The 10,298-nt window shown below is 42.7% G+C and overlaps 1 protein-coding gene across 2 annotated transcripts in view; it reads right to left on the reverse strand.

Moving 5' to 3' along the window:
- Nucleotides 1-242: 242 nt before the first annotated feature.
- Nucleotides 243-10,298, reverse strand: part of CCDC198 (coiled-coil domain containing 198) — a 26,466-nt gene continuing 16,410 nt past the window's right edge. Inside the window, exons 4-6 of one of the 2 annotated variants that reach the window (XM_077769378.1) lie at nucleotides 9,352-9,450; nucleotides 8,372-8,534; nucleotides 243-484 (exon numbers count right to left, since the gene is read on the reverse strand). In XM_077769378.1, the coding sequence (XP_077625504.1) occupies nucleotides 267-484; nucleotides 8,372-8,534; nucleotides 9,352-9,450 (480 nt within the window). In that variant the 3' untranslated portion in view covers nucleotides 243-266. Of the gene's footprint in view, nucleotides 485-8,371; nucleotides 8,535-9,351; nucleotides 9,454-10,298 lie in introns of both variants that reach the window. The other variant, XM_077769370.1, reaches the window with a different exon arrangement.

The following is a 10,298-nucleotide window of genomic DNA, read 5'->3' on the forward strand; positions in this document are numbered from 1 at the left end:
CATAAGAGATCCCACAAGAAGCCAGCAGAACAACCACCCAGCTGAGCCCAGCAAGACACGGCACAGAGGGACAAATGCCCTAAGTTTTGAGGCAGTTATGCAGCATAGTTAAAGATACGTGTATGACAAACCTGTTAACTTTAGGACTCCAAATGAAGAGACGGTGAATTGGTTTCCTCAAAATAGTTCCTATAACTAACCTGAAGAATTTTTACAGGAAAGCAAGATTTCAACGCACACAATTTCTAGGTCAGTGAGTAGCATTTTTATTCTCGATCAAAAAACTCATCAAAAAGTGGGATTCTCTCGGTCCTTGTCCTCACCAGTGCTTGTGGTTTCTTCTTGCTTTTCGTCAACTCATCTGAGTCAGAGCTAGAGCTGTCCCAGAGAAGCTGTCCCCGAGCCTCTTGTTCACGGAGCCACATTTCCATTTTGCCAATTTTCCGGGGACAACAGTCATTCCATATTTCATGTTCCCCCAAATCTGCAGAAAATTGAAACTTTATTTAATTTTTCTCTCTAACAATGATTTATTTCTTTATTAAGTGCCTAGGTTTTTATGAAGACAAAATAATTTGCTTGGTNATTAAATAAATATATATATATTTTTTTGAGCCACCTGGGTGGCTCAATTGCTTGAGTGTCCAACTTAGTTTCAGCTCAGGTCAGGATTTTGTGGTCATGAGCTTGAGCCCCACATCAGGCTCCATGCTGGGCATAGAGCTTGCTTGGGATTCTCTTTTTCTCTCTCACCCTCTTTCTCCCCACCCCTCCTTCTGCCCCTTTCTCTGGCTCATGCGCTTTCTCAAAAATTTTTTTTTAATCTTCTGAAAGTCACAAGAATAGTCAATACCTTCGTGTATGCCCCAACTCATTGACAACTCTTTGTCACAATATTGCTTTCATTTTATACACGTGCATAAACATATGCACACATGCTTCTCAGCTGAGCTATTTGAGAATTAGTTGCAATTACATTCCCCCAAATACATCACCACAAATCTCACAGCAAGGATGCATTTCCTACATAACTACACTATAATTATTATGCTTAGGAAATTTAACATTGATATATTACTGTTTTCAAATATATGGTCTGCATTCTAATATTCATGGTTGTCCCAAAATGGTCTAAATAGTTGCTTTTTGTTTGCATGTTTGTGTTTTATTTTTCAGATCCAGGATCCAATCTAGGATTATGTATTATATTTTATTTTCTTATCTCTTTCATTCAAGACACTTCCCTTTCTGTTTTTTTTTTTCCTTTTTCTCTGTCTCCTCCCTCCTTCCCTCCTCCTTACCTTATTCTCTGTCTTGATCCCCTCCTTTCTCTTCCTCCATCCCTCCTTCATTGTCTTCTTCTTTTCCCCTAACACTGTCATTTTAAAGAATCCAGACCAGTTGTTCTGTAGAATGATCCTAAATTTCGGTTTGTATGTTTCCTTGTGATTAAATTAAGGTTACACAGTTTTGGCAAGAGTATTGCACAGGTGATGTTGCCTTGTGCTATTTATTGAAAATCTATTATGTGCCAGGCACGTGATATACACTTTCTGATTTTGACATCCACTCTCACCTCATGTTAGAGTCACCTGTGGAGTCTTTTAGAAACACAAATGCTCAGGCTGCGCTCCAGACACACAGAACTAGGGAGTTCAAAGGGTCATGAATTTCATTTTACTTTCTATACTTCTTAGGATAGATTTAATTTATTTGATATGGGATTTTATGTACATATGTATGTAGCTTTTTATTTTAGCTGTACCCAATGCCCTGTTAAAGTGCATTTCAGAACAACAGGGGCTTTATTCAAGGAAGGATGGCTTTTAAGCAAACAAAACCAATGGCCCCCTCTGAGCTAGGAAAACCACCCTGGGCCAAAGCCCAGAATGTTCCCTCCATCTGGTTGAAGCAACCATAACTTTTGGATTTCATCTTAAAGATAATTGTTTATCAAATCTTATGGCATATTTCATTTAAGCCCTTGATAACTGATGTTACATACTGTTATATAAGAAAATTAATCATTTCAATGTGGAATTTGTGCTTTGTGATCCATTAGTTTCCTTTCTGGCTCAGTAAGGGACTGCCCTGTTCCCCACCTTGAATGTTATTATAATTATCGTTATCATCTATACATATCGTAGTGACAGGAAACGATTGTTAATTTATGTCTGTGGCCCCGATCTCTCTCCTGAGCTACAATATACTGTTTTGTACAGCTGGGTGCCTCCATTTTTATGTCTCCTGGCAACATGTTAGACTCACCTGCTCTTTCTCTTCCAAACTCACTTCTTCTCGCAGTTACCCTAATCCAGCAAATGGCCCCAGTTTTGCCCCTATTGTCTGCCCAGTTCTTCAAGAGAAACCCAAGAATCCTCCTGGCCTCCGTGCTTTCTCCACGCACCCACATGCGATTCATCACCAAGTTCTGCCATTCGAATCTCCTGAATGCCTCACATTCAGCTCCTTCTCTGCTGTCACCCTATACTCCTGGACCTTGTCTCCCCACATCCTCTTACATTCTCTTCCCATTCATCCTCCACAGGGTAGACAGAATGATGGTTGACAATGTAAGCCTCATTGTGTGGCTCCCCTGACCTTTCAGTGGCTTCCCGGGAATCTTAAGCTCAAGTTCAAAGTCCTTATTTGACACGACTTGCAAGACCCTGTGTTCTCTGGGCCCTGCCTGTGCCTGAGTCATCACTGGTCACTACCTGAATCTGCCTCCCCAGTCAAGAACTTTTGCACGTGCTGTAATCATGAACAGTTCTGAATGTTCCAGCACCTGGTCCTCACGGGAATATGGATTCCTGTCCCCTTTGTCCAGCTACTTCCTGTCTCAGCTTAAATATCACTTCCTCCTGGAAACCTTCTGACTTTCAGGTTGTGAGGGCTGCCAGTTATATCGTCATTGTTTGTTTGTTGTCTATACTGTTGCGTAGGCACCAAAGCCAGGAACCGGGTCTATGAGTAGACAAGTGAACAAGTGAGCCAATCAGAGAATGTTGAGTGGTGAGAAGTACTGGTAACTGGGGCCTGGGGAAGACTTCAGTCATTGGGGCCAGGGGGTGTAATCATCTCTGCTCTGCAGATGAGCCAAGAACCGCTGGAGGCCCCATTCCGACTGGCAACAGAGATTTTCTGCTGACTAGAGGCAGAGGATTTGGAACGGGAAGAGAATGTTTGTTAATGGTGGGATCTAATGCAATATTAATAATAGCTCAAGTCCCACACCACTCTTGATGTTATGATAATGCAGGCCTAAAGTAGTGAGTGAGGCCAAGTTCGCATGTTCAATTTTATCCTTGAAAATCTCTTAAATCATTCATAAATTATTATATACATAGTTCTGTATACATAGCATTAAAGTTTAAGAACTTCTGAGCCAGATGTCTTTTTACTTGTTACATTTTTATAAATCCCTGCTTGATTCTCTGGGGTTGCTAGACTTAAGAAAAAAGAAAAAGAAAAATACAATGTTTAAAAGCCTAAATGGGTTTTGGGTGAGCAGAGCAGAGGAAAGGGTATCCAACTTCAAGATTAATTAGGGAAGAGGAAAGCAATAGAGGCCAGGGGGGTGGGGGGGAAGGGAGTGATTTTCAGTAGTACGAGGATTATATAAAGTATTACAAATACTTGATGGTGGGGCGCCTGGGTGGATCAGTCAGTTAAGTGTCCAACTTTGGCTCAGGTCATAGTCTCATGGTTTGTGAGTTTGAGCCCTGCATCGGGCTCTCTGCTGTCAGTGCAGAGTCCGCTTCAGATCCTGTCTCCCTCTCTTTCTGTCCCTCCCCTGTTTGCACACACACTCTCTCTCAAAAATAAATAAACATTTAAAAAAATGTGATGGTTATGTATTTTATAATATATATATGTTTTAGCAAAATGTATCAACATTATATCAAATCCATAATTTCACAGTTATTTCATTCACAAGGCTAAATTTTAAAAACACACACTGGGCTCAGCTAGTTAAGCATCTGACAGTGGCTCAGGTCATGACTTCAAGGTTTGTGAGTTCATTCCCCCCCCGCCCCCCATCACCTTCTGTGCTGACAGCCCGGAGCCTGTTTCAGATTCTGTTTCCCTCTTTATCTGCCCCTCCCCCACTCACACTCTGTCTCTCTCAAAAATAAATAAATATAAAAATATTTTTAAAAATAACCCCTCAGATACTTTAAAGAAAAATACCAAGTAGATAACAGTGCAGGGGCCAGGGCCAGATAAGACCAGAATTGTGAAGGGGACAATATATTTAAAGTGACACTGCCCCCGAAGTGTGCGGTTATTTTCACTCTGAGACATCAGTTCCATCTTTCTTTAGTTGTCTTTATTCTCATGCATGTGTTTGGCACTTTACATTTTATAGGTGCGTTTACATATATTGGATTAATTTTTACATAAACCCTAAGTGGTAGACAAGGCTTTATTCTTATTTTACAGATGTGAAAACTGAGGTGCAAAGAGGTTAGATAATTGCAGTCGAGCTATAATCTCTCTCTCTGTATATAGAATAAAGCTATATAGACAAATATATAGCTAATATTTATTGAGAGGCTGCTGGGTACCAGGCACTGTTCTACAAAACAAAAAGAAGCTCCTGTTCCCATGGAGTTTACATTTGGAAACATAGTTCTTGGGGCTCAGATGAAGAACTTTGATTTCAAGTTGATTTCAAGTTCACTGCTTTTTCTTTCTTTCTTTCTTTTTTTTTAAATATTTATTTTGAAAGAGAGAGTGCAGGGAAGGGGCAGAGAGAGAGGGAGACAGAGAATCCCAAGCAGGCTCTGTGTTGTTAGCAAACTGTGAGATCATGACCTGAGTCTAAATCAAGAGTCTGATGTTTAACTGACTGGGTCATCCAGGCACTCCTCACGTTCGCTGCTTTTTCTACCCACTATACTATATCATGGCTTCTAAAAAAGGCAGGAGCCACATAAACATGTTAAAAGTCATAAAATTGTACACCCAGAAAACAGGGTTCACTTTGTGTAAGTTATGAACAAGTGGGCCATCATATAAGTTATAAGTAATTTTTATATAATAAGGTGTATGTAATTATTACATAATTATATGTTATATGTAATTCATTGTATAAATATATAAAATGTATTTAAAATATGTAAATGTAAAATGTATGTAAAATTTCATTTTATTTTTATTTTTTTAATGCTTATTTTGAGAGAGAGAGAGAAAGTGCAGGGGAAGGGCAGAAAGGGAGGAGAAAGAATCTCAAGCAGGCTTGGGTACTGTCAGTGCAGAGCCTGACGTGGGGCTCAAACCCACCCTGCATCACAAACTGTGAGATCATGACCGGAGCCAAAACCGAGAGCTGGATGCTTAACCAAAAGAGCCACTGAAGCACTTTAAAATTTTATTTTAAAGAGGCAGCAGAAAATGAAGACAGACCTTTATCTTATAAGGGACCTAAAACTCTCCTCCCACCTTCCCAAAGAAGGAACGTGAATGGGCAACTATAGCATTCAATAAGAGAAGAAGCCTACAGCAGAATCTTAATGACCAGGCATGAACTAGCATTCAGAAAGCTCCTATAAAGCTGTGATCTTGACTTTGCTTCACTTTTAGGACAAACAAAAATGAATTGCTTTCAGAAGACAGATAAAGCAAAGATGCTCCCTGGGAATAAGGAAGAAGGAATCACAGCTCGAGCATGTGCCTAGTATGGTGGTGAAATCTGTAGGCTTTGCAGAGGGGCGGCCTGCTCTTAAAGATAAGGTTGAAAAGACACATTCTTATATTTGCAGACTTGCCAAGGTTGTCCTTGACAGAGGTCCAAGGCCCTGGAGTCCCGATGAAGGTATATGAGGGGCTGGAGGTGGGTGAAGGGAACTTTCTGGAACAAGAAAGACCTAGCTGGGAATCCTGGCTGTGTCAAATGAGGGCTAATACTAACTCCTTCTATACAGGCTGTGTGAGGATCAAGAGCACTAATGCATGTCGCAGGTCGAGGACAGTGTCTGGTTCACGGTAAGCACTCAACAAACCTTAATTAGAACAAAATGAGGGGCACCTGCATGGCTCAGTCAGTTAAGCGGTCGATTTCAGCTCAGGTCACGATCTCATGGTTCATAGGTTCAAGTCCCACATCGGGCTCTGTGCTGACAGCTCAGAGCCAGGAGCCTGCTTTGGATTCTGTGTCTCCCTCTCTCTCTGCTCCTCCGCCACTTGTACTCTTTCTCTCAAAAATGAATAAACATTAAAAAAAATTTTTTTTTTTTTGAAAAGCAGTAGGAATGCAGAGAACCCCTCTTCTCCACATGTCACAGTCCTTCCTGGGCCCTTCCAGACCTGGGACATCTTCCAAAGATTTTTACCAATGTTGGCTTTTCTTGGCTTACCCTCAGGCCATGACTCTAAGTGTCTAACTTTAGCTGAGATGCATTTTTGGACTGTTTGGTCAATATTTTTCAAATTGTCAAAGTTGTTTATCTATGTGCCTACCTAGCATATTTCATTCTGGCACTGGGAGTATAGGTTAACTAGATTCCCCAAGTAGATTTTCAATTATTCAGCCTTTTCTTATTTAATTAGCTTATTGATTAAGCATCCGATTCTTCTGAGCAGGAGCCGTGTCTCTTTCAGCTGGCGACTTTGCATCCGAGAAGCTCATGGACCTCCAGAGACACGGTCATGACCTACAGGGATTGTGTAGGTCTCTCTCAGTGGCCAGTCTTGCTGATGTGGAAATTTAGCTCATGGCACAGCAAGTTCTGTGTGTGGACAATATTATATATTAAAAGGGTGGGTTTGCCCTGGGGGAATATGGACAGGCAAACTTAATGGGGCTCTAATCAGTGGAACAACACAGCACAGACTATGAACACAGTTATCTGTTGGAAATCACTGAGCAGTCTAGCCTGGCGGAAGCCAAGTCGGGCACTAGTGGCTGCAGAGAGAGCCAGCAAGGTAAGCGGCAAGTAGATCTCGGAGACTTGGAGGGCCAGGGTACAGGGTTAAGCCTTTGTCCTCGGGCTGATGGATTTTCACTGAGGATTTTTTTTTTTTTAAAGCAAGATATGGTCAGATGTGCAGTTTATAAGATTACTTTGCTATTAGTGGGGTGCTTCTAAAATTTCATTGTGCGTGAGAATCACCTTAAAATCTTGATAAAAATGCACATCCTGATTCAGTAGGTCCAGAGTGGGGCCTGAAATTCTTCATTTCTTTTTTTAAAAAATTTTTAAAATATTTATTTATTTTTGAGAGAAGGAGAGAGAGAAGTGCAGAGAGAGAGGGAGACACAGAATCTGAAGCAGGCTCCAGGCTCCAGCTGTCAGCACAGAGTCCGACACGGGGCTGGAACTCACGACTGCAAGATCATGGCCTGAGCTGAAGTCGGCCGCGTAACTGACTGAGCCGCCCAGGTGCCCCTGAAATTCTGCGGTTCTAAAAAACTCCCAGGTGATGCAGATGTTGCTGTGCTGTGGCCAATACTTTGATTACCAAGTAAAGCAGTGGGTCTTAAACTTTAGGGGTATCAGGATCACCTAGGGCAGTGTTGAACCCAGATTACTCGCCTCTGCCCCTACATTTTCTGATTCAGTCACTCTGGCTGGGGCCCAATGACTCCCCAGGCAATGCTGGTGCTGGTGGCTTGGGGGTCATACCCAGGAGCATCAGGGTAGTGGGGTCAATGGAAGAAGGGGAAGACTTGGAGGAGGAACACAGGAGGCTGGTGTGACACAATGACTTAAGGGTGGCGTTGGGCACGTGAGAGAGGTAAGACTTCAGTGCCAGGTGACATCGACAGGACTTTGTGACTGACCAGCTTCTGGGAGCAGGAGGCGAAGGGCTGGAAAGGCCCCAAGTCTCTGGCCCGAGTGGCCCAGAGGATGGAGGCCTCACCCCCTGAGACAGCAGGTGCCACGGGAGCAAGCCTGGGATGGGCAGGGACGCTGCCTTCAGTTTTATAGACATTCTGAGTGAGTCTGGGAGGGCTGCAGGGGGAAATGTGGGGTGGGGGAGGGTGTCTGCACATGGCAGCAAACTGGCTGATACCGGTTTGCTACTTAACGTAAGTCCATATGGTTCATTCTCTTTAACCACAAGATGAGGCTCTTTGGCCTTTTCCCTCCCGAGGATGGAGCAAGGATTGCGAGAATGCCTGGAAAGCACAGTAAGCCGCTAACAAGACACGTCTTGCCTATTCCAGTGCTGAAGCTTCTGTCTTTTCCTCCTGGGCACCCCAAATTACATGACAGTGTGATCACTACACTCCAGGAAGTACATATCGGCAGAAACCCCAGGCTACTCCTTGCTATATTCCCACCCCTGAAGTTTATTTGATGAAGTTTTGAAAACACTGGCGATATTTTGTTTTGCTAAAAATGGATAATTCATGACTCACCTGGACTTCTGTTCAAGGTTTCATCTGGCAGAAAGGTTGGAAGGTCCCTGTCGTCATTTTTTGGGATGCTTCTTTGAAGGGTTTTCTTGGCTTTATGGTCCCTCGGTTTTTGCTTATTAATTCTTGCCTCCCTGTGAAGACTTTTCTTCAGCTCTGCTTGGGCCTGAAAATGATCCACTATAATCGATTAGTGTTCTCCCCCTGAGCTACTGTTACCAGAATAGGTCAACAGATCAGCCACTTTGCAAGTTGAGTGCTTAACTGTACTCATCTGCGGTCCCCTAAGCAGACACAGTTTCTTTTTCCTGTTAGACGGTACAGAAACTTTCTCTATGCACAGGACGGGCTTGTTAGGAAAGAGGAGAGTATATGCCCACAGCCTCAAAAAGCTAGGGCTTGATTTAAGAGGAGGAGCTTTGTAAAAACGTTTGTTGTCAGGCAGGTGATAGATTTTGAATCACAGAAGACAGTGACTTTAGGCTTAAACACTAGAGTGAGAAATATGGACTATGACGATTATGGGAGACACAACTGTAAAAGGGTGTGTTACAGGGGATCATTGTTGTGAGATAATTCTATGGGGTGAATTATGGAGGGACGCCTAGGTATCAAAATAAAGACCAACTCACCACCCCCCCTCTGTTTTACTAAATCAAGAAAAATGATCTGACCTCATTTTCCTGCTGAAGCCAGAATGTCACAGGAGCAATTTGTGAAAAAAAAAAAATCAGAAAGAAAGAAAAAACAGAGAGACTTGGGACACAGATCCATCCTTGTGACTGAAAACAAAGAGAAGGCTCCACAGGGTCGGTAGCAGAAGGGATCTTGTGGATTCTTCCCAGCTCGGTGCCAATGACCAAATTTAAAATGCTAAGTAAAGACTGGGGATGAATGCTAAACTACATCCATGTGCGAGGGCAGGGATTCTGTGGAGTAAATGTGCTAAATATGACACTCTTCTTCTCTCTCCCCATACTTACCTCTTGTCTGCTACGGTTCATTTCCAACATTCTCATCTTATGTAAATACTGTCTTTTCCCCGGCATGTACCCTGGAATTTGCATTGTCTTTCCCAGGTCCTGCTGTGAAAGATGCCACACTCGTTACAACTGGGTAATTTGTTACTGACTCTGCAATCCACAACTTGCAATTCTTTTTGGAACAGAGAGAGATGTCAATCAGTCATCAGTTATAGTCCATAGAGATCTCTTGTGATGTCAAAGGTGGATCGTTGTAGCTCTCCACTGAGTCCTTTCTGGGTAGCCCTCAATGACTAAAGCTTTGCTGTGTGTCTAATATAGTTTTTAAGGTTCCTGTAGAGTTTTGCAAACCTGAAATGGAATTATCTTCCCACATCTCGTTTTGTGTAGCAGCGCCTTGCCAGCCTCACAATGAATCAGGAGTGGAAAGGGCTGAAAATCTACTACCTCACAGTTTTCACGTCTATACAGGCAAATCTTCTCAGCAGAAAGCGACAAACTTATAAAAGGGAAAGGCTCTCCAGAAGACCTTTTCCAAGGATTCCTGTTTTGCTGAGGTTGTGGCAAATAAGTGCGGGACACCTTGTAGATATGATTTCCCCTAAAGACTGAGAATGAAGAGAAAGTTTGAACCTGAGGGGAAAAATAAAAGGAAAGAGTCCTCCTAGATTGTTCATAAATTTGGACACTTCTAGAACTACCAGCGTCCAAGTAAAATTCCTCTCTCTTATCTACATCTTCCTGTTTTCACCAGGAAGTGGAGAAGGGCCCAGAGTTTACCTCAGACACATGAGTCTTTGCCAGTTGGAGGCAGGCCTGGGAAAGAATGGATAGCTTTGGCAAGTCCTGACTCTGAATGACCTAATAGTTTGATTTGTCTTTGAGGTCTTCTTGCAGGGAGTACATGAAAGGACAGGCCACCCCGCCCCCCATTACCCCCCCCCTCC

This window comes from Crocuta crocuta, unplaced genomic scaffold (assembly GCF_008692635.1).
Source record: "Crocuta crocuta isolate KB4526 unplaced genomic scaffold, BGI_CrCroc_1.0 scaffold10, whole genome shotgun sequence".
Classification (NCBI taxonomy): Eukaryota; Metazoa; Chordata; class Mammalia; order Carnivora; family Hyaenidae; genus Crocuta; species Crocuta crocuta.